The 25,185-nt window shown below is 45.4% G+C and overlaps 1 protein-coding gene across 2 annotated transcripts in view; it reads left to right on the top strand.

Annotated features, from left to right (window-relative positions):
* Positions 1–25,185, top strand: part of MYRF (myelin regulatory factor) — a 162,696-nt gene that overhangs the window by 121,171 nt on the left and 16,340 nt on the right. The window contains exons 8-20 of one of the 2 annotated variants that reach the window (XM_040409392.1): positions 439–634; positions 2,047–2,123; positions 2,210–2,320; positions 10,738–10,828; positions 11,067–11,267; positions 13,918–14,026; positions 14,167–14,276; positions 16,457–16,602; positions 16,721–16,793; positions 18,284–18,372; positions 18,888–18,956; positions 20,895–20,968; positions 21,057–21,209. In XM_040409392.1, the coding sequence (XP_040265326.1) occupies positions 439–634; positions 2,047–2,123; positions 2,210–2,320; positions 10,738–10,828; positions 11,067–11,267; positions 13,918–14,026; positions 14,167–14,276; positions 16,457–16,602; positions 16,721–16,793; positions 18,284–18,372; positions 18,888–18,956; positions 20,895–20,968; positions 21,057–21,209 (1,499 nt within the window). Of the gene's footprint in view, positions 1–438; positions 635–2,046; positions 2,124–2,176; positions 2,321–10,737; positions 10,829–11,066; positions 11,268–13,917; positions 14,027–14,166; positions 14,277–16,456; positions 16,603–16,720; positions 16,794–18,283; positions 18,373–18,887; positions 18,957–20,894; positions 20,969–21,056; positions 21,210–25,185 lie in introns of both variants that reach the window. The other variant, XM_040409391.1, reaches the window with a different exon arrangement.

Below are 25,185 nucleotides of genomic sequence, written 5' to 3'. Positions count from 1 at the left end.
TCTAACCGCACAGGCACGAGACTAAACAAGTCTCACATTACTGGTGGTGATAATTAGATTGCCTCAGCGGAGCCCATACATTGTAATGCCATACGGAGCGCATATTGTGAACAAAGTTTAGGAACGTATCCAGTACAGACAGAACAGTCTGAACCGGCTTCACTCAACACTACTAACTAGTTTAGCACCGATGACCATGCGTCATTCGAAGTTGCTCAGATTGCACGATTTTCCCATTCTAATGTGGATTCACCCTGAAACTGATCCACAGAAAAATGTCTTCACTTTTATATCGCACTCCGGATTCATGAGTCTAATTTCCATGAAAGGGCAGGTGTCTCTAATAAAGTGGCCACTCAGTGTACATTCAGTTTGAATTTAATGGGATGGTATTGAGACTCATGATATTTGACCCTTGAATGATCTTGTTTCATGCAGCCCAATGCCTACTTACAAGGTCGACGCAGACAAAGGATTTAACTTCTCAGTGGGAGATGATGCTTTTGTGTGCCAGAAGAAGAACCATTTTCAAGTGACGGTCTACATCGGCATGATCGGAGAGCCTAAATATGTCAAAACCCCAGAGGGCATCCTACCTATTGAGTGCTTCTACTTAAAACTAAATGGTGTGAAGGTGAGAATCGAGCAAAGATCTCACTTATTACATTAATTGTAAATTACAATGTTGGGATAATGAGGTAGTATTACATGGCAGCAATTGACATGAATACATAATCACAGTGAGTCCTCCAAAGAAACATATGTTGTTCGCAGTATCTCTCTTTTTAGCTGTAGGGAAGGGCCGGGAATGTTGGGGCCCCACATTATGATCGTCATATGACATAATATGGCAAGATCTATTCTGAATAGCTTGTGCTGCAAAGTTAAAGTGGTTGGCCATCTCTTGACAAACCCCATTACTGGTCAGACCTGCTCCCCGCTGCTGGGTCCTGGCTCTTTCAGGGGGTCATCAGGGGCCCGTAATGAAGCTTTGAGCGAAACGCGCGTCGGCGCGCAGGGTCCCTTTTGGTTAGTATGGTACATTTATGATTTACTTGTCCGATTGTCTTCTGGGCATTTTGTACTTAGCCCTTAGTCACTGAATTGTATATGTTTTTTGCTTGCACTTGCACTTTATTACTTATTTCTCTACATTTTATATATATATATATATATATATATATATATATATATATATATATATATAAAAAGAAAAAACCACCAGCAGCACCATCCAAGAGGAAAAAAGGAGGGTGCAAGGCGCAAGTATGGCAATAGGTGCTCACCCACTTGTATAAGACAGAAATTGGACTGCACTCCAGAGGACTTTTCAATGAGTCAATGTGTTTTATTCACCCATCAAGTGGCACAGAGCGACGTTTCGGCTCATACATGAGCCTTTCTCAAGCTTGAGAAAGGCTCATGTATGAGCCGAAACGTCGCTCTGTGCCACTTGATGGGTGAATAAAACACATTGACTTATTGAAAAGTCCTCTGGAGTGCAGTCCAATTTCTGTCTTATATGTATATATATATATATATATATATATATAAGTGACCAGGATGGGTCTTATCTCTTTATGGTAGTAAACATGTGCCGTCCATAGGGATTCCCTGTTTTGGCTGTGTGCCTTATGTATTTCTGGCACCACCACAGATATTATGTTTTAATCATGTGCTTTTATTGTAATTATGTAATAAAGATTCATTGTTTTACTGTATTCCCGGCTGTTGATTTTTGGTGTTTTTTATTTTTTGGCCTAGTTCGGGAAAGTTGTATTGTTATTTGCCCATTTATTTTTTGTTGTTATATTAAATATGCTGTATAGTCCTAGCATACCAGAGATCACAGACATGAGAGGATAAAGTTATCGACTCTGATTCTTTAATATCATGATCATTTGGCCATGTGTGTTATTTTGGTAGGTAGACCGACGAAGATAATATCTAAAATCTAATTAAATATATAAATTTTATATAATTTGAGGAATCCATATTAGCTTATACAATTCAAACCCGTCCTTCCTTATGCTTGCACCTTTTCAGCTGGAGGCCATCAATCAAAGCATCAGTATTGAGCAGTCACAGTCCGATCGCAGCAAACGCCCCTTTCATCCAGTAACGTAAGTAAATGGCAGCTCAATAATAAAAATGCAATATGTGCGATATGTAATAGTACTCTACCTCTCTTTCTCTCTGGCCGTCTCAGGATGTCTCTTCCACCAGAACAGGTCACTAAAGTCACAGTTGGGAGGCTCCATTTTAGTGAAACTACAGCAAACAACATGAGAAAGAAAGGAAAACCCAATCCAGATCAGAGGTGAGTACAGCGGTCTGGACACACAGACTTTAGTCGATCATATGATAATATGGTGGTATGAAAATATATATATATATATTGTGGGGATTTGCTCTGGTAGGCAGGGTAAGCGGACGCAGTACAGAGGCGAAAACAAGTTTGTAAAGCAAAACTTCAGTGTTTTTTCACACATAAAGCAAAAGTTAAATGACTCTGTACAGTCTTGGTGTTAGTTCACACAATGCTAAGTCCACAGAACAAAAATATCACCTTTTTGCCCGTTTTATCCTCAGCGGTCCACAGCAGGCTTTAGGGGGCCTGTTTCCCAGCGTGCGGCTCTCAGCCCTTTAGCACGGCACCATGTCTCAGATTCCAAAACAGAGACCCTTTGCTGCTGAGCCCAGCTGTCTTTTAAGGACAGCTAGGTGTTGTCAAAACCCGGATCGGCACTTAAAATCCAGTCCGGTGTTTCACCTCACCTGGCTGCAAATTAGCCCAGCAACACACACGGGGAGGAAAAATACCTGTCCTCCCAGACCATACCCTTCACTGTGTCACATCCCCCCCCCCTTTGTTCAACCCTGAGGGGGTGAATATTCGCCCGAGAAAAATGTACTCGGGATAGGGCATCCGCGTTTCCCTGTAACCGGCCTGCCCTGTGTTCCACTGCAAATTTAAGGTTCTGTAGGGAAAGGAACCATCGGGTGACCCGGGCATTTCTGTCCTTGGCCTGGCTCATCCACTTGAGAGGGGAGTGGTCGGTCACCAAGCGGAATTTTCTCCCCAACAAATAATAGCAGAGAGATTCTAGTGCCCACTTGATAGCCAGGCACTCTCTCTCGACTATACTGTACCTGGTCTCGGCTGGGGTGAGCTTACGGCTGAGGAAGACAACGGGATGCTCCTCCCTGTTGACTTCCTGGGACAGTACAGCACCGAGGCCTACTTCGGAGGCATTCGTCTGTACTATAAATTGCCGCTTAAAGTTAGGGGTCGCCAAAACCAGGGACCCACACAACGCCGACTTCAAAGAACGCCTCTTCCGCCTGATCATCCCAGCGAACCATCACTGACTTATGTCCCTTCAAGAGTCCAGTCATTGGCGCTGCTTTCGTAGCAAAGTGGGGGATGAACCTCATGTAATAGCCCACCATCCCCAGGAACGACTTTACTTGCCTAGTAGTAACAGGTCAGGGCCAATTCCGTATCGCCTCTATTTTCTTTACTTGGGGTTTGATCACTCCACGCCCAATGACATACCCAAGGTATTTAGTCTCCTCTAACCCTATCGCACATTTCTTTGGGTTAGCTGTTAGTCCAGCCTTCTGAAGGGAGTCCACTACGGCCTGTACTTTGGGCAGGTAACTTTCCCAGTCGGTACTGTGTATGTCAATATCATCCAGGTAAGCCGAGGCGTACCGCCGATGTGGAAGAAACACAATATCCATTAGACGCTTAAAAGTGGCGGGGGCACCATGCAGACCAAAGGGTAAGACCTTATATTGATACAGCTCCTCAGGCGTGATGAAGGCAGTTTTCTCTTTGGCAGCCTCTGTTAAGGGCACCTGCCAGTACCCTTTCGTGAGGTCCAAAACAGAAAAATACAGTGCTTGTCCTAACTTCTCGATTAGCTCATCCACCCGGGGCATGGCATACGCATCGAATTTCGATATTTCGTTCAGCTTACGAAAATCGTTACAAAACCGTAACGTCCCGTCCGGCTTGGGTATTAAGACTATAGGACTGGCCCATTCTCTTTTTGACTCCTCGATGACGTCTAGCCGCAGCATTAGCTGCACTTCCTCTGAGATGGCTTGTCGCCGAGCCTCGGGTACCCGGTATGGCTTTAACCAGACTTTTGCCTGAGGTTCAGTGACAATGTCATGCCGGATTGCGGAAGTGCGTCCAGGGAGGTCCGAGAACACATACGTGTTCCGACTAATCAACTCCCTGGCCTCCTGAGTCTGTTTAGAGGAGAGGCTGTCAGCAATTTCTACTGTGGTAACCGCTTCCCTTGCATCAGACAGAGGGGCCGGAACCTCTTCCGCTAGAAAACCCGGCCGCGGGCTGTCTTCAGTACAGGTCTCCCTATCTTGCCAAGGTTTTAAGTAAATTAACATGGTAAACCTGCTCCGGCTTTCGTCTCCCTGGCTGGTGTACCTTGTAATTTACCTCTCCAGCTTTCTCAAGTACCTTGTAGGGCCCCTACCACCTGGCCAGGAACTTACTGTCCAGGGTCGGTACCAGAACCAAAACCCGATCACCCGGGTTAAAATTCCGAACCCGAGCCTGGCTGGTGTACCTTGTAATTTACCTCTCCAGCTTTCTCAAGTACCTTGTAGGGCCCCTACCACCTGGCCAGGAACTTACTGTCCAGGGTCGGTACCAGAACCAAAACCCGATCACCCGGGTTAAAATTCCGAACCCGAGCCTGGCAATTATAGACTCTACTCTGGGCTCGCTGAGCTGCCTCCATATGTTCCTTAACCAGCGGCAACACTGTCTCCATCCGCTCTTTCATCTGAGTGACATACAGTACTCAATCACACTTTCATAGGGTGTGGGTTGTTGTTCCCACGCCTCTTTGGCTATGTCCAACAGACCACGCGGATGTCGGCCATACAGCAGTTCGAAGGGCGAGAACCCAGTAGAGGCCTGGCGCACCTCTCGCACTGCGAACATGAGATAGGGCAGAAGAAGGTCCCAGTCCCTCCCATCCTTAGACACCACCCGCTTTAACATGTATTTCAAGGTTTGATTAAACCTCTCTATCAGGCCGTCCAATTGCGGGTGATAGACGGACGTCCGTAACTGTTTTATCTGTAGTAGTTTACTGAGTTCCCTCATGACTTTTGACATAAAAGGGGTCCCCTGCTCGGTCAGAATCTCTTTAGGTAGGCTCACTTGGGAAAACATCTCCATTAACTCTTTGGCTATGAGTTTGGCGGAGGTATGTCGCAGCGGCACCGCCTCCGGCTACCGAGTGGCATAGTCCAGGACTACCAAGATGTGTTGGTGCCCTCTAGCGGACTTCGGTACTGGGCCTATGAGATCCATAGCGATCCGCTCGAATGGAACCTCAATAATCGGAAGAGGGACCAGGGGACAACGGAAATGTGGCTGGGGGCTGGTTATCTGGCAGGTTGGGCAAGACTTGCAATACTCTTCTACCTCTCTGAACACACTGGGCCAGTAAAACCGCTGTAGAATTTGGTCCTGCGCTTTCTGCTGGCCCAGGTGTCCCCCAAGAACATGTTGGTGGACTAACTCCAACACGACTGTTCAATATGTTCACCCCGTCGTTGATTTACCTGTTACAGAATCTCCTGTTGAACCACAAAATTGGGGAACATAGACTCGGTTCCCGGTTGATGTGGTTCACCATCTATTATTAATACATTTTCCCAGGCTCGGGATAAGGTTGGGTCCCGGTGTTGTGCAGTACCAAAATTATCCCCGGAGACATTGAGGTCTGCCAGCTCAGGCCCCGGCGGCAAGTCCTCCACATCTCCCACCATTACACTCAGTGGGGTTGTCTCCCCCTCTTCCACCGAAGTGGCGGTCACCCCTACTGCTGGCCCTTCGGCCTCAGGTTCCCAGGGTTCTGGTCTCCCTCCGGAGAAAGGCCACTCTGCTGGGTTTACTCCTGTCTCATGGGCAACAGTCAATCTCGTAGCAGGCCACAGTGCCAGGAAACCCAGGAAGTCTCTCCCGATTATAAGTTTGTAGTGTAAGTTTGTGGCAACTACCGGCCCCTGTGGTTAGAGACACCAGGGTGCTGGGATAGTCTTTCAAGTCCCCATGAATGCACATTACCCCGACTTTCCGGCCAGTATACTCAGCGGACCGTACCATGGGAGCCCTTACTAGGGTCACCAGACTGCCTGAGTCCAGCAGGGCCTCTGCTGGAGTGTCTCCCACTTCCACCTGGCACGTGATCTAGAGTCCCTGGGGTACCTGTTGCACACAGCTTCCTGGCATATAGCGACTGACAGTAGCCATAGTTAGTGTCCATGGGCTCAACCCGATGGGGACAGTCAGCCCTTACATGGCCAGGCTCCTGACACCGCCAGCAGACTATCGGAGCCAGGTCCACAGTGGCTACATCCTGAGCGGGTTTTATAGGCTCAAACCTCCGGGCCTAGGGTGGAGATTTCTGGGGTATGACTGGCCCTCTCCCGAAAGAACCCCCCTTTAGATTCCTGGTAGCCTCATAGCGTTCCACCAGGTCCACCATCTCAAGGCCATTGCCAGGAGACACCTGGCGGATCCAGTGCTGGAGAGGGGGTGGTAAAGTCCTCCAGAACATATCAGCTAACAGACGGTCCAGCATAGCAGTGGGGCTCACCACATCAGGCTGTAGCCACTTTTGCAAGAGGTGAAGCAAGTTGAACCCCCACTGATGCACCCGCTGGGCCCGGACCAACACATTCACCACCAGTCTTGCCAGAATCTTACCCTTGACTTTCTGGTAGTCGGCCGCTTGATCATCCGGCAAGCCCAAATACACCCGCTGGGAATCGGATGTCAGGAACGGAGGGACGACCTCAGCCCACTGATCTCGGGGTAGATTCTCCCTTGTGGCCACCTTCTCATACATGGCCAGATAAGTTTCGACGTCATCTGATGGTGTTATCTTGGGGATCGCCGCACGGACCACTTTCCGGACATCATGGACTCTCTGGGACGCTCCTGCCGTCTGTAAAGCCATCACGTGTTGTAACAGCAGCTGGTTTGTTTCTTGCTGGTGTTGGTTAGCCTCCACGAGAGCTTTCATTACAGCCTCCATTTTGTCACATGACACAGGTTTGAATTTAGCTGGTTTAATCCAGGACATCCAGCCGTACGCGAAAACGAAAATATTTCGTCGTTAACGCCAGCCTCACTGCGTGTGCACGCATCCTCCACCAATTGTGGGGATTTGCTCTGGTAGGCAGGGTAAGCAGATGCAGTACAGAAGTGAAAACAAGTTTGTAAAGCAAAACTTCAGTGTTTATTCACACATAAGGCAAAAGTAAAATAACTCTGTACAGTCTTGGTGTTAGTTCACACAATGCAAAGTCCACAGAACAAAAATATCAGCTTGTTGGCAGTTTTATCCCCAGCGGTCCACAGCAGGCTTTAGAGGGCCTGTTTCCCAGCGTGCGGCACTCAGCCCTTTAGCACGGCACCATGCCTCAGATGCCAAAACAGAGACCCTTTGCTGCTGAGCCCAGCTGTCTTTTAAGGACAGCTAGGTGTTGTCAAAACCTGGGCCGGCACTTAAAATCCAGTCCGGGGTCAAGCACAGCAGCACACATGGGGAGGAAAATATCTATCCTCCCAGACCATACTGTTCACTGTGTCACTATATCTATATCTATCTATCTATCTATATATATATATATATATATATATATATATATATAGTAAGAAAAAAAGAAGAAGTTGTTGGAATTGGAATGAAGCTTTCTATGCGTAAGTGTAATAATGATATATGTAAGAGATTAAGTTGAAAGGAAGCTCTATGACCCTGTTGGACGCCTCTAGCCTTAAAACAAGATGAGATATGGGCTTTAGCCTGGATACAAGATGAGATATGGTCTCTCTAGCTTGGATACAAGATGAGATACGGTCTCTAGTTTGGATACAAGATAAGATACAGCCTCTAGCTTTGATACAGGTTGAGATACGGCCTCTAGCTTTGATACAGGTTGAGATACGGCCTCTAGCTTTGATACAGGATGAGATACGGTTGGGCATGGAGACATACAGGTTCTGTATGGTATCTGCAGCGGACGGGGTACTACCAGAGGTCCCTTAAAGTGAAAGCGTTTTTCGTGACGCCAGTTGCATTTCAGCAATGGGAGACTAAGTCCCCCTATGTAGAAGGTGATGGTGGAACCCAGGTGTAGGAATGCCATAGTGGTATAAGGGTTGCCTATAGTGTCCTTAGGTGTGGCTTTTGCACTTGTCACAGTGCTCCTACCTGGATATCCTGGAACCCCAGGCGTGGTCGTCCTTAGCAGAAAAAGGGGTGATTAACTGGGTTGGTGAAGAGATTAAGTCCAGACTTGGTATGAAGTTTAAATGCAGCTTAACTTGAATAAACGGTAAACAGTTTCCAGGCTTGGTCCTGATTCTCAGCAAATTTTAGCATGAAAATGGCAGGCAACAACTTCTGCAACAAATTTCTCTCTGCTGAATCTGTACTGTCTCAGCTCTGCTATGTCAGAAATATAAAATATAAATCCTTTCCTTTAGCTTGCTTTATGCTACAACTTCTTACTCTTTGTAGTCTCTTTACTGTAATCCTAGGAACTTCTTTCTGGCTTGAAGCTTACTTAGCTTGGCTTTTAGGGATAGCTCAGTCCCACAGGGACGAGCGCTTGCTTTTCTCCTTACAGCATGGAGTACAGGAACTAACTAACTGGTTCTAACTAGCTAGTTCTCTCTCCTTAGAGGAGAGTCAGAGAGCTGGAAAAAGGATTCCAGACTTTGCTACCTAGCACTGCCAAGTTTGCTGCCACCTGCTGGTGAACCAGGTTATCATATGAACAATAACAAATGCATAAGAGGAAATGCACACTACTTGGAGGACCTGTAAAAAAAGGCATCAGATGACATGGCTATTGCATATACAGACAGAAGAAGGGCTCAGGAGTAGTAATGCCGGGCAGCCCAGGGAAGTGTTGTAATCGAACAGCGACATTATATATATATATATATATATATATATATATATATATAAAATAGAAAAAGTCTTATGACAAGACTATTAGTGAAACCAATAGATGGCGCTGTTCATGAGTAGTGTAGATCGCAAATTTTCCATGCAAATGGTTTTTCAGCTGAAAAACAAGGCAGATTCTGCTCATTTGCATGTCTTTCCCATATGCCCATGTTTTTGCAAATGAGTTTTTACATGACAAAACTGTATAGAAAGGTGATTGAATATTATGTTAGGACAATCAGAAAACGTTTTGTCTCCCTAATGATATTGATCTAGGTGTGCAGGTCCACCCAAGCCATCAAACAGATCTGAAGTAACTTTAAGGCTTACTGGTTCTCAGTCAGATGAGAGCTGGTTTGGAATGTCTCATAGTGCACAAGGCTGCCATTGTAAGGTATGCTGACTGTATCTGTCTCCTGGATAGATTGATGGCTTGCATATACCTGGCTTTTGGCATATAGCCTTTGTGTGATTGTCTATTGTATGTTGCAGATAATAGGAGTCCAAGACAAATCCAGCCATCCTCTTAATGCTGGTTCCAAACCATTTTGATGGGGTTTCCATCAATTTCTAACCTTTTTTTGTGAACCAGACACCCTCTCTTCTTCAGAGCAGGGGGTGCCTGGTTTGATGCTCGTGTCTCCCGTTGACCTTCATTGTATTAAATTATACTCGAGCACCCGCAGTATTCGGCTGAGCACTCCTATGTGCCGAGCATAGCGATGCTCGAGCCGAACAGCATATATAGTGCAATGCAAACAATGTTTGAAGGGGATGTTTCAGATGCATCCATCCATCTATATGGGTAAAGTCCATAGAGAACTTTGTGAGCATTTAATCATTTCGTACTGCTGTATCGTGGAAGCTGTGTGGACATGGGTTAAATATCAAACCTCTGAATAAATATAGCAATAACATTTGCACACAGCATATATGGCGGTACATGGACTCCCGGTGGTTTCTCTACCATAAGCACACTGTGTTCCAGTTTATGGTGTTTCCATACTGCGCTGTATTAGGCCTCATGCACACGACTGTTGTTGTGTTCCGTGTCCGTTGTTCCGTTTTCCGTGATTTTCTGCGGACCCATTGACTTTCAATGGGTCCGTTGAAAACTCGGATAATGCACCGTTTGAAATCCGCGTCCGTAATCCGTGTTTCCAGTCCATCAAAAAAATATGACCTGTCCTATTTTTTCCACGGACAACGGTTCGCGGACCCATTCAAGTCAATGGGTCCGTGAAAAAACACGGAGGCACACAAGATTGTCATCTGCGTCCGCTTTTTTCCTATCATTTGCAAGGAAAACTTGACTTCAATTTTTTTTTTTCACTTTTCATGTCTGGTGGTCCTCCAAAAATCAAGGAAGACACAAGGAAACAAAAACGGAAAAGGGATCACGGAACAGCTTTTTGCGGACCGCAAAAAAATACTGTTGTGTGCATGAGGCCTTAGGGAGATATTCTTACATAGAAGAAATGTTTTCAGCAGAGTACACTATTATAATACAGCATCTGAAGGAGCTTGCCACTTTTTTGTCCGTCAGATGTACAGCAAAAACATTTCTGTATGCCTCTCTATGAAAGTAGAAAAAAGACAATTTTATACAGGGCCATCCGTTAACCCCTGCATATCACCTCCTGCCATTATATTGTCTCCGACCTGTTCCTTGACTTGACCACCCACCTCATCACATTCATTTGCTCCATTTTTGTGCTTTTTGCAGGTATTTTCTCCTAGTGGTGGCGCTCCAAGTTCAGGCACAGAATCAGACATACCTTGTTGCAGCGCAGGGATCTGAACGCATCATTGTCCGGGTAAGTATACTGGAATAAGAAACTATAAAATTCCTTTAATCTGGTGTCTAGTAATCTGAAAGCAAGTGATAGACTTAAATAGTATTACGGTAAATTATAATCCAGCATCTGTCACAATCTGAAGCCCATGCCTAAGAAGATATAATCTATTGAGTGGTTCTGATAAATGCCCAGTCCTCTTCAGATGATAGGATGGGCAATTTTACAATGTTAGGTTTCTGCTTCCCTTTCTTCACAGGCCTCAAATCCTGGCCAGTTTGAGAGCGACAGTGAAGTGCTTTGGCAACGTGGTCAACTTCCAGACACTGTTTTCCACCATGGACGTATTGGCATCAACACAGAGCGGCCAGATGAAGCTTTGGTGGTTCATGGGAATGTCAAGATCATGGGCTCACTTTTGCATCCTTCTGACATCAGAGCCAAGGAGGACATTGAGGAGGTGAGTCGTTAAGGAATAGTGGAACTTAGAGCTGAGGACATTCTGCTGCATTTGTAAGAGGGGCTCCCTATAATGACAACGACATTGCAAATGAACTTGTATTTTTATTGAACAATGGCACAACCTTCTGAAGTGATCATTAAACCAGGGTTGTGGATCTTGATCTCCTCCAGAGGTCTCGTTTGCATGCACTAAAGTGACTGTAGGCTCTCAGCCTGTCCTACCTTGCCTCTATGAGTCCCTGAAGCAGCCTGCTTTTCCCATACTCAACTTGCAGCAGTTGCATCAATCCTAGGAGAGGAGAGCAGAAGCGAGGACAGGAGTGATAGTAGTTAGTATTGTGATTGTAGTCAGTACTCACTCTAATGCTCTCCTGGGCCATGCAGTGATGGGAAGGGGACACCTTTGTTCCCTTCTGGGCACACCCTGGTCTTGGCGTCTCCTGCCTGATGATGGTTTGGCTGCCCTCGATGGTGAAGAATTGTGTGATGTTCATAACAGGATCCCCTGAAGCAGAGGAGGCAATGATGAGGCAACTTTGCAGTAGAACAATTTTTTACTAAAGACTGAAATTCAGGTAGTAGTTAATAGGTCAAGAGGTTTCTTTAAAGCAAATATTCCTTACACTGCACTTCTGAGTCTCACACGTAAAGGGGTTGTTTGGGTTCAGAGCTAAACCCGGACATATCCCCATTTTTACCCAGGCAGGTCCTCTGATATGAGCATCTCTCCCTTGCATGCACTCCCTTGCCCCCTGCGCTGTACTATGCAGGGCAAGGTCTGTTAGTTTACATTCTCTGCTAGGTGGAGGCTTCCGCCTAGCAGTGTTGCCGGTGACGTTACCGGCACTAATGAGCAAGATTTAGCACTACCCTAGCCGTTTTACAGGCTAGGGCAGCGCTAAAGCCTGCCCACTAGTGTCGGTGACGTCACAGGCTCACTGCTATGCGGAAGCCTCACCCTAGCTTTACCCATGGAGAGCCCAGTACAACACCGGATCTGGCTGCCTGGCTGGAAATGTCGATATGTCTGGGTTCAGCTTTGAAACCCTGTTAAGCATAGGAATCCAGAAATAGGGTGCAACACTTTTCCTTGTACGATTCAACGACATGGCAGACCTCAATGTTAAACTATGCTTTGCAATATGGTGGGCATATCTGGATTCTGCCTTTTGTAAGCTTTTCCAGGGCCAGAAGCCTTTACAGTTTTAAACAATGTTTCTACAGAGCCTATAAAGTCCTTTCAGACTAATTATCTCCGCAGGGCTTCCACTCGCACCTTTCCATAACACTGGAATGCTTTTCAAGTATATCAAGTTCTTTTTATTTTGCCTTTCCCTGGCTGGTACCTAAGCTAGGACTGGCTTTACTGTCAATACTGTGTAATGAAGTCAGGCGGCACAGCGTACTGGTTGAGGGGTGCTCGGTTTGTGTGGAGGTTCTCTCACTCATCAATGTCTAGACTCTGTCTATCCACTTCACTGACTGATGTGTTCTAACCCCTCCTATCTATATACACAGGGTGACAACAGCCCCATCTAGTGGTGGATGTTGATACAGCCTATTAACTCCTTAGTCAGCAGAAATATATGAAATGTGTATGTTACATGAAAATACAGCTGCACAGTCACTTAGTATGGGAATTGCTCTGTGCCTTCATGGGTCCTTGTAACCATTAAACCACTACCTTTTACAGAGTCCCAATTATCCCCAGTCGCAAACATACAATGTGCATGTTGCATAACATATTGTGCAACATAAAGGTATGGCAACCATTCTAGAGGGTGGCAAATACATTTGTAAACTGCTTCTGGAAGTGACACCAGCACAAGAAATGCGTGTTGAAACCTTATGAAATGTTTTCCCACAGACAAGTAGCTGCTCACAAGCTTAAAACAAGTTTCATGTGCAGCAGCTTGAGTGGCCTGCACACATGAGTGACATCTTCCCGAGCCAGACCTTCTCATCCAGCATCATTGTCTGACATCACAAATGCTCTTTTAGCTGAATGGACACAGTTTTGTGGAAAGCCTTTCCAGAAGATGGAGCCTCTTATATCCACAAAAGGGGCCCAACTCAATATAAATGCCTATGTTATGGGTTGTCAGTTGTCCACATACTTTTGGTCATATAGTCTACTTGAGCCTTAGGGTACAGCCACATGGATTTTGGATTTATTGCAGAATTGTCTGCAAACTTGCCGTGTATTTCACCCTCTGCCTTGCAAAGAGTGCAATCTGCAATGGAAATCCACGTGATAAAGTGAAATACCATAGATTCTTTTTTGCAGTATGTGGATGATGTTTCTTAAAATCTCATCCGTTATGCTGGTACTGTAAAACGCTGCAGGATATGACGTTCACAAACCCGCAGCAGCACATGCGCAGCATATTTGTCTCCTGTGGACATACTCTAAATAATTCTGATTGAAATGGGTGTAGTTGAAGCCCCTTATCTACTGCCAGCGTTGGGATTGGCAGATATCTCACTTATGTACGCAAAGTCAAAGATTTTCTCCCAGTCTAACAGATGCATTGCTATGAAAGAATCCTACTTGCGTATTTAGATGTAAGGTTTTTAGACCACTAAATGCATAGACTTTTTCACCACTCTGGTATAATTCCTCTGATATAATGTGTCTCTTATCTCAGGTTGACACCACCGAGCAGTTGAAACGGATCTCTCAGATGCGCCTTGTTCAGTATCATTACAAGCCTGAGTTTGCCAGCACGGTAGGCCTGGACGACACCGCAGAAACAGGTATGTTAAATAGACATATGTGGAACTATGAATGAATGAATGAAGAAAGTATTTAATAAATTAAACAGTCTCCCTGTGTTATCTCATTCTCAGTTGAATGCCATGAATGTTATTTTGGCTTAATATTATTTTTCTTGTAGGAGTCATTGCTCAGGAAGTTCAGGAGATTCTTCCCGAAGCAGTAAAAGAGACTGGGGATGTGGTGTGCTCCAACGGAGAAACTATAGAGAATTTCTTAGTTGTAAATAAGGTATGGTCTTAAATTTAGGAAAGAGCAAAATATTTGAGTTCTTCAGAATTTATGTTACTGGATATATTCAAAACTACAAAAGAACGCTGGAAAACGTAATGTGGTTGAGCTGTGACTGACAAGGTATAAACTGTTAGTGGTGCTTGGTCAATGATCACACAACCAAGGTGATAGACCTTTTATTTGGGTTCTGCAGCAGGGTACATGATGAGGCAGGGTCACATTAATACTGGGTGGCATCTCCCCTTGTTGTGATACAGGCTCCCACTCTGGCATAGTGATGGTCATACAGATGCTGGATGTCCTCCTGTGGTCATTGCAAGCTCTTTCAACTTGGACCCATAGTTCAGCCAAGGTGGTTGTTGGCTGCTGTGCTTGGGAGATCTATCGTTCCATCCAGTCCCAGATATTCTTAAAAGAGCAGAGATATGGAGATCAAGCTGATCAGGGGAGCTGCTGGATACCCTGAAGAGCACATTGTTTAGTGTGGGCAGTAGGTGGGCGAGTGTTATCTTGTTGGAACACCACATTTCCTAACTGAATAAAAATAGGCATTGGTTCTACAATGTCCTGGACATACCAAAGCATGATCAATGTTCCCTTCACAAATACCAGACAGGAACGTCCATGGTAGCTAATGGCACCCAACACCATGACACCATGACACGGCTTGATGGCAGTAGGTGCTCTCCAGCCCTCTTGAGAACTCAGCCATCAATGGCAAACAGTAGTGTTCAGTGATAAAAACAGGTCCTGACTTGGTGCTAATGATGTCTTCAATTAGTGTCTAGTGGAAAATACCCAAAAAGCACGCATAGAGCAATACCTCATATAATGGGTGAAAACCTATGAGATGGTAGCACTCACCTTATCTAGTTGTGGTAAGGGCACAACATTCCATTATGCTGGGACTAGACACATCGCTTCCTGAGGAGTCCTATATGATAGGCGAAACGTGTAGAAGCAATCTAGCAGAAGCAATCCAGCAAGAAATACTTTAGCAAAGAGAAAGTGAGGATTGTGATTTAGACCAGGCCCGAGGTATCCTGAGGCTGGGGGTCGCTCTTTTCAGGGCGAGTGCTCCGACATACAGCCATGCTAGGTTTCCCTAACCTGAGACTAGGGACTGATAGGGAAAGCAGCTATAGGCTGGAATGATTTATGAGAGCCGTCAGTTATATTGACCCCCGCCTGAAGCAAAAGAAGGAGACCTGGCTATTCAATCCCATCTTGCGTTTTTAGTTATTACCTTACCCAATTAATTTTAGAAATTTACCTAAATAAAAGTTATATTTTAACTTTTGAGACACTCAGTTATTACTAAACAACATTCCAAAAGGCCGGAAAAACTATGGGTGGGAAGCTGCTACCTTGTAGTCCAGCCAGAGAGGAGGTCCAGAGTACAAAATCGACGAGGAGAACACAAAAATAGACTGATATCCGAGGTGCTATCCCAATAGAATCAAGATACTTTGAGGGCAGGGTTAATCCACTTATTGTCAGTGTATAAAAGTATCTGGACTCCATTTGGATAGCAGCTCCGATATCAGTCTATTTTTGGGTTTCCTTGTCAACTTTGTACTAGTGATGGTCTCAGCTCCTCCCCATGGCTCTTTATTGGCATCTACGTGCATCAAAGTTTTTCATCTTCCTTATGCAGATACAGCCAGAAGATAGAAAATCATCACTGTAAGGCCTCATGCACACGACCGTATTTTCAGTCCGCATCCGATCTGCATTTTTTACGGCTTGGATGTGGACCCATTCATTGCAATGGGGCTGCAAAAGACGCGGACAGCACGCCATGCGCTGTCCACATCTGTATGTCCGTTCCGCGGCCCCACAAAAAAGATACAACATGTCCTATCCTTGTCCATTTTGCAGACGAGGATAGGACATTTTTACAGAAGTTTGAAAAAAGATAGTGGCATGCACACGGCCAGCAAATCTGTGGTCCACAAAACGGAGACAGACGTGTGCATGAGGCCTAAACCTATTACTATAACGGATAACAGCTTGGTGGTACTTTGGGGGCTAAATCTTGATAAAAGGTCCTCCAGCCACCACTTTCCCCGCTCCATTCTCGATAAAGCGATATGCCCCCATTGTCTCAGATGGGAATACCCCTTTAATGTCTCCTTAAGTAAAAAGACATTCTTAATTTTTTTTTCAAATAACAGGAAAGGATATTTATGGAGAATGTCGGGGCGGTGAAAGAGCTCTGCAAGCTGACAGACAACTTAGAGACTCGGATCGATGAACTGGAAAGGTGGAGTCGGAAGCTGGCCAAATTCAGGAGGCTCGACAGCATGAAAAGCAGCAACAGGTTAAGATTTCTTAGATTTTTTTCCCCCAGTATTCTTTAAGGATTTCCTTGCCAGTTTCTATAAATGACACACTATTATTTATTTAATTTGCAAATATTTTCCATTTTAACCCTTTAGTCAGACTGGAAGTCAATTCAGTCGTGCAGGGAGTATCCCTTATAAGCAACGTCCTTCCAAAGTCATTGGCAAGGTAGGTGCATATACAACATATATATGTGTTTTTTGGCAATTAATTATTCAAGAAGTAGATGTACATTTTCAAAAGCATTTACACAAATACATGAAATCCAAGCAGACAAAGCTTTAGGCTTTATTAAAGGACATCTGTCAGCAGATTTGTCCCTATGACACTGGCTGACCTGTTACATGTGCACTTGGCAGCTGAAGACATCTGTGTTGGTCCCATGTTCATATGTGCCCGCATTGCTGAGAAAAATGATGTTTTAATATATATGCAAATGAGCTTCTATGAGCAGAGAGCAGAGCCTCTAGGTGTAATGGTAACGCCCCCGTTGCTCCTAGAGGTTCATTTGCATATATTAAAACATCATTTTTCTCAGCAATGCGGGCACATAGGAACATGGGACCAACACAGATGTCTTCAGCTGCCAAGTGCACATGTAACAGGTCAGCCAGTGTCATAGGTACAAATCTGCTGACAGATGCTCTTTAAGGTCTATGGAGATCACTGGGTAAAACACTGTGAAGGGGGCTCTTCAATATTTTCTTGGGAAAAAAAGAAAGGCAACTTAGGTCAGAAAATCCAGGCTACAGGGGAAATGTTAATATGATACAACTATAAAATATTGAAGGGGTTGTCCCACAAATGCCATTTAGTATAGCCACAGAGTTAGTCAATAAAATCTATCTGTATAGCACCACTTGCTTGTTCCTTATTTCTCTGTCCACCTCACTGAGGTGGCCGTACAAGGTCAGGTCCATCCTTCAACTACTACCAGCCACATTTACTATTAGAGGCTGTGACATTTACAGGTTGAGAGCTGCTGCAGAAGGGACATGCCTCCTGAGAATGGACACACACCCTGAGCTCGGATAGAGAGAGATTTGAAATAAAACTGGAGCAATGAATGGGGAGATCTCTGAAGGTGGTTCTAGCTTGGTTAGAGAGAGCTTGACGTATACTATAGATTAAATCATGGGATAACCCCTGCAAAAGGATACCAAAAGTTGCATACAGTCTTTTCAAATATTGCTGTAAAGTGCAAAAATATATCATAACATCGTAAAATGTCCAAATGTTTTCCTTTTGAAGATCCCGTAATAAAAGATTTTCACTATAAAGTTTAGGACACTGTACAACTGATGAGGGGTATAACTACCAGGGTTGCAGACTTAGTGGTGAAGGAGTCCATCAGGTGAGGTTCTCGGCCTCCTCCATTAAAAGCCTATTAGAGATGAGGTACGGTGTGAACTACTACATAGAGAAGATGACAGGGGCCTGAAATGATAAAGGGGTTGTGTCACCCAAACGCCTGCCCATGGAGGGGGATCCTCCACCATGGTCGAATAGAACCCTTTTGCACCTATTGGTGTAGGCCCTTGGCAGGGGTAAAGCTCCAGCTACAGATGTTATATCCATTAGTGTATCATCTTGTTAAGTTTCCTTTGGTGTTGATCTTGAGTTATATCATAAGAATCTAATTATATTTGTTTTTGAAGACGACTCCATCTCCATCTGACCAGAGCTGTGTCAGTCAACGTTTCCTTCAAGCAACCATCATTGCTCTAGTAATTATCATGGCTTTCAGGTATGTTGTACAGAAAACTTACCAGTGTAACGTTATAGAAAATGTATCATACTAATGTGACAAGAACACAGTAATATAAAAAATTAGATGAAATCTTGTGTAGTTCAGCCACTCAGACTTCAGTTTGCCCTGTCAAGGCACTACTGCTGGGTGGGAGCTCCCTTTTTCTTCCACCATGGAAAGTGAGTCTGCAGCCAAACTAGTATGAGAACACCGAAGAGGAAAAGTGCACTCTGCGGACACTATATGGTTAAAAATATCTACTTTACCTCCATTATCACTACTTTAGAACATTTCATGATTAATGATAACCGCTGTTTGTATACCGTGCACTTGAGTACATTGCAATGTTGAGGTTTAGTGCCCAGGTTTCATCGTGTTGTGAGACCCTGAGTGGGGACAAAAAGGAAATCTCAGTACACAATGCTAAAAATTACACTCAGTGCTAAAATTATTGGCATCAATAATCGCTTAGTGAATTGTAATTCATTAATCAACTCTTTCATCCATTGCAGTGTTATCTCCATGACGACTCTTTACGTGTTGAATTTGCGCAGTGAAGATGATCTACTAGACATGGATGGGTAAATACAATGTTCATGTCTCCCTTAGAATGAGCTCAGTTAGGAACATTTTGATCTACAGCACCCAAGCCCCCAATTCATCAACCCTTAAAGGGGTTGTCTCATTTCAGCAAATGGCATTTATCATGTAGAGAAAGTTAATATGTCACGGATGGTGTTGCAGAAAGCTGGAACTTATAAATAAACATCCGACTGGCTTGATCACAAACTAAGGAGCATATGGGTGAGCCCTATAAAACCCTTAGAGCTCTCCCTGACTGCTATGCCCATGCAAAGGTCTTTATGGTAAACGATTGCATGCCCACGTACCTTATACTATGTGACACCTGAAAACCCTATAATAGTGAGGGGACACGACCACCGGCTCCCTGCACTTAATACGGACGGAGTCAGGGTCACCTAGAATCAAGCCACCAAGGAAACACAAATAAAGGAAAAGGACTTACCTGAGGAATCAGCAGTAGCAGCCTCCAACAGTGAACAACTCATCCAGGAAGAAGTATAAACCGCAAAGTGAGGCAGTATGGGAGGGAATATAAAGGGAGACAATTAGTGTAAATAGGTGACAGCTGGGAGAAGGAAAGGAGATGACAAAGTGAAACCAAAACAAAGAACCTCATGCAAGAGGTAGAGAAGAACGTCTGCCAGACCTTCTCACAGAACTGGCTGTGACATAATACAAGGCAGTTTACTAATGTATTGTGATTCTCCATATTGCCTCCTTTGCTGGCTGGATTCATTTTTCCATCACATTATACACTGCTCGTTTCCAGGGATTATGACCACCGCTGCAGAGCAGGTATGAGGTATCTGGGACGGAAGCGGCTGTGCATGCATGCCTGTGAGCTCCCACGGTCCCTGCCACCAGAGAGGCCGGCCCCTTTTCCTATAGTGTGCAAGCATGTCCACCACTGCTGGATTGCAGGGTGGTCATAACCTCTGAAAACGAGCAAGTGTATAATGTATTGGAAAAATGAATCAAGCCAGCAAAGGAAGCAATATGGACAATAACAATACATTAGTAAGTGCCTTGCATTAACTTTCTCTACATAATAAATGCCATTTACGGAAGTGATACAACCCCTTTAAGGCCCTGTTCATATTATGTTTTTTGTCTCCATTTAACGTATACATTTAAGTATATGTTTAGGATCCATTCACACATCCGTAATTTTGGCTCTGCATCCGTTCCGCAGTTTTGCGGAACGGGTATGGACCCATTCATTTCAAAAGATGCAGACAGTACACCGCGAGCTGTCCGCATCCGTAGTTTCGTTCCGCGGCCCCGCAAAAAAGATAGAGCATGTTCTATTCTTGTCCACGTACAAGAATAGTAACTTCTATCATAGGTTCGCAAAATGCGGAATGCACACGGCTGGTATCCGTATTTTGCAGATCCGCAATTTGAGGACCGCAAAACACTTACGGATGTCTGAATGGACCCTTAATTTATACATATTTTTTACTGTACTCCGCAATATGGAATAGCTTAGTACAGGCTAGTCCATACCTTTTCTTTGCAGTATACCAGCCAGATGGAAACCAAAAAGACGCTCTCTGGCCTCTGTCTGACGAATGGAGCCCTGTGGACATGTAGGTCCAGAAAGCTCCCGCCATAAAAATAAAAAGTTGATAGAAAAAAGGCCTGTAGCTGCTAGTTTTGTGACTGAGCACCTTGAGGCTGAGCTGTTGGATCTTGTCTAGCATTGACTTCTTATGTCTACTGTCTCCTTTGCTTGCTCTCTGTTGCTGGCAGTTCTCTCTCTTCATCTGGTGCCTGCACTCTGACTTTCTTCAGGCAGATTCGTCTCACTCTTCCTTTTTCTCTTTGCACACGGTACGTCTCTCGCTTGCAAGCCTTTGCCAACCATCATATTTTCTGCCATCAGGTGCCATTCACCCGGCTTACATTTCTCTCCCACGTTTTTTCTTCTTTAGGTCAAGTCAGAACTTTGATACCACACAGTTGAGGAGCTCCACAACTCCTCCACTACAGACCACAGAGGGCACAGGTGAACCCTTTGGTCTCAAATATGGTTTTACATGCCGCTATTCCATCCGTATTATACGACTAACATCTACGTGTCTCTGCTTCTACAGATTGGTTGCATAACCCAAATCCTTCCATTGTAATAGACCTGTGCTTGAATCCTCCATGCAGTGCTTTCTGTTGCTCTACTCCTCAAAGCTCCTTCACTTCTCCGGCAGTTACATTAGAGAAGACAGCTTCTCGTGTAGAAACTTCAATAACAGGTGAGAATTCATGGTAAAAGATTAAGAACTACACTCCCTGCTGATTACAAGGGCAACCCCGTGTCACTTCATATAGACCCTGTAAACAGTCATGCTGTACTTTTATAGCTGTGGGGTGCAACCACTATGGGGCCCCATAGCAAAACTGTTCAGAACATCAAAATTATTAGTTGTGTGTCTTTTCATAAAGGATAATGCACATATGATGTCACAACAAATAGATAATACTCATGATGTCACATGTGTGGGGATTCGCTCTGGTAGATAGGGTAAGCGGACGCATTACAGAGGCAAAATACAAGTTCTTAACTCAAACTTCAGTGTTTATTCACACTTGCGGCAGTTGTACAAAACAACACGTCACTTTGCAGTCTTTTCCACTTCCACCTGGCACAAGTTTCCTGGCATTGAATGAATGGCGGTAGCCATAGTTAGTGTCCATGGGCCCACCCCGACGGGGACAGTCAGCCCTTAACGTGGCCTGGCTCCTGGCACGACCCGGGTCCGTAGGGGGTACATCTCGGGTGGGTTTTGTTGGCACAAGTCACCGGGTCTGGGGTGGAGATTTCCGGGGTTTGACTGCCCCCCTCCCAAAAGAACCCCCTTGTAGATTCCTAGTAGCCTCATAGTGTTCCACCAGGTCCACCATCTCAAGGGCATTACCAGGAGAGACCTGGCCGATCCAGTGCTGGAGAGGGTATGGCAAAGCCCTCCAGAACATATCAGCTAACAGACGGTCCAGCATAGCAGTGGAACTCAGCATGTCAGGCTGCAGCCATTTTTGCAACAGGTGTAATAGATCATAATACTGAGGTCGCGCGGGTTCAGCTGGGTTAAACTCCCACCCGCTGGGCCCGGACTAACACATTCAACCCCAGTCTTGCCAGAATCTCACCCTTTACTGTCGGGTAATCGGACGCTTGATCGTCCGGCAAGTCGAAATACACCTGCTGGGGTCCAGATGCAAGGAACGGAGCGACGATCTCAGCCCATTGATCTCGGGGTAGCTCCTCCCTCACGGCCACCTTTTCGAACACCGCCAGATAGGTTTCGACGTCATCCGAGGGGGTCATCTTGGGGATCGCCGCACGGACCACTTTCCGGGCATCGTGGATGCTCTGGGATGCTCCTGCCGCCTGTAAAGCTATCACATGTTGTAACAGCAGCTGGTTTGTTTCTTGCTGCTGCTTATTAGCCTCCCGCTGCTGCAAGTCAGCCTCCACGAGGGCTTTCACGACAGCTTCCATTTTGTCGAGGGACACGGTTGTAATCTCACTGGTTTGATGTGAGACATACAACCGTGCCCAGAAAAAAACCTAAAATATTTCGGCCTTCACGCCAGCTTCACTGCGCTTGCACGCATCCTCCACCAATTGTGGGGTTTCGCTCTGGTAGATAGGGTAAGAGGACGCAGTACAGAGGCAAAATACAAGTTCTTAGCCCTTCAGTGTTTATTCACACTTGCGGCAGTTGCACAAAACAACATGTCACTTTGCAGTCTTTGGTGTTCATTCACACACAAATGGAAAGTTCAGTTTGCACAGAACAACATTTCACTTTGCAGTCTTTGGTGTTAATTCACACACAATGGAAAGTTCATATTGCGCAAGTCACCTTGTTGGCAGTTCTGCCTCCAGTAGTCCACAGCAGGCTTTAGGGGGCCTGTTCCCCCTGCACATGGGTCTCAGACCTCCAGTCCGGCACAAAACCTCAGATCCCAACACAGAGACTCAGCTGCTGAGCCCAGCTGCCTATTTAAGGACAGCCAGGTGCTGCCAAAACCCGGACCGGCACTTAAACTCCGGTCCTGTATTTGACCTTACCTGGCTGGAAACCAACCCAGTAGAGATGGCCTTGCAGTTCGCCTGGCGTTCGTTTCGCGGCGAAATTTGCTCGTTCACTGTTCGCTTAACAGGCGAACATATGGCGATATCCGCCGGCGCCATATTCTTTGCATTGTGCAGAACTTTGACCCATCACACATCCATCAGGTGGAACAGGACAGCCAATTAAGACATTTCAGCACATGAACACACCCCCTATCCTATAAATAAACCCGATCTGGCCGCCATTTTACATTCAGTTTTTTGCCAGTGTAGGGAGAGGTTGCTGTGTGGAGTAGGGACAGACTGTTAGAGAGTATAGATACACCAAACGCTAGCTAAGAGGGCCATAAAAGTCCTTTTAAGGACTGGTATAGGTGTGCTATCGATAGGTGTGACATACTGAGGGGTGCGATATACTTATAATATACTTTCTAACATAGAAAGTTTATTATAGTGCATTTGTATTGTGCAGCAGTTGTGTGCGGTTCTTCTTTGATACTGCAGCTATACAGAGGGACAAACGCTATTGGAACAGCTAATTTCAACTAATGTGATATACCAGTTGCCCCCCAAAAAATCTGATTGAGGCAGGGGTGTGAAACACCTATAATATAATTTTTATATAGTGCATTTGTATTGTGCAGCATTTGTGTGTGGTTCTGCTGAGATACCGCAGCTATACAGAGGGACAAACAATATTGGAACAACTAATTGCAACTAATGTGATATACCAGTTGCCCCCCCAAAAATCTGATTCAGGCAGGGGTGTGATATACGGTACCTAGAATATCATTTCCATATAGTGCATTTGTATTGTGCAGCATTTGTGTGCGGTTCTGCTGAGATACCGCAGCTATACAGACATACAAATGCCATTGGAACAACTAATTACAACTGGTGTGATATACTAGTTGCCCCCCCAAAAAACGGATTAAGGGGTTCTATATACCTGCTTCCACAAATACTGCTCTTCTATAGGGACTTTGGCAGAGGGTCATTTTAAAAATGACAGGCAGAGGAAGAGGCAGGCCATTCAGGGGTGGTAGGGATCGGGCAGGTGCACCAGGCCGGAGCCTAAGTGGGAAGTTGGAGAAGGTGCGTGCGATTACGCCAAAGGACGCACACCAGAGTTGGTTGAGTGGCTCACTCAGCCTTCTGCTTCTGCACCCTCCTCATCCTCTGTATCTGCACCCTCCTCACTCTCTGGTGTGTGCACCCCCAAAGACACCACCACCGCCATAGCCCCTCCACTCGAGTCAGAGGAATTATTTTCCCATTAATTCCCAGACCTTACCGATGCGCAGACATTCTTGGCATCGAATGAGGAAGAGGTAGCAACGGCCGCCACCCAGCGGTCTGACGACAGCACCCTGATCAGCCCAAAAAGGGTGGTCCCCACTGTTGCTGCCTACTCCGAGATCTCTAATGTCAGTGGTGGTGAAGGTGACGATGATGACGTGTCGATGGACATCACGTGGGTGCCCACAAGAGAGGAAGAGGAGGGGAGTTTAGAGGGAGAGACGGAGCAACAGATAGGGAGGAAAAGCAGGCAGAACTCTGCCGTGCACAGGAGACAAAAAGCAGACTGCAAATGTATCTGGAGCGAGCCATCCACCATGCACGGTCACATCTTGTGCAGTGGCCAGGTACGGGTTGTTTAATGTTCTGTATTTGTCGTGACGCCAATTGCAGCGTGCGCAGGGTACTATCACAGGGTCCTCCCAAGGTGTTATAAAGCACGTCCCAGATTAGGAATGCCAGAGTGGGGTAATGGCTTATAATATCTCTATAGGGTGGTGATAATTGTGTCAACAGTGTCTCCTCCCTGGGTACGGCTGGACTCCTGGCTCCTGGCTCACTTGCAATAAATTAAAATTTAGTGATAGGAGGAGTAATAGAGGAATTTTGCAGCAGAAATGATGTCCAGACCTTTAGATGAAGTTCAAACTTTTCTTTACTGAAAATAACTTGTATCCAAACAGTATACAGCTTTGGTCTTTGGTCCCAGCAGGTTTTGGTAATAATTGGCAGGGATAAATGCTTCTGCTTTGAACTGTACCTTCTGCTTTGTGGGGACAGACTAGCTGAGGAGGAATGGCTTCTCCTAGGTCTCTGGACTTGACTCACAGATATATTCTCAGGGGATGCTT

The sequence above is a fragment of the Bufo bufo genome, chromosome 10, assembly GCF_905171765.1.
Source record: "Bufo bufo chromosome 10, aBufBuf1.1, whole genome shotgun sequence".
Taxonomy (NCBI): domain Eukaryota; kingdom Metazoa; phylum Chordata; class Amphibia; order Anura; family Bufonidae; genus Bufo; species Bufo bufo.
This window is presented reverse-complemented; position numbering and strand designations above follow the sequence as displayed.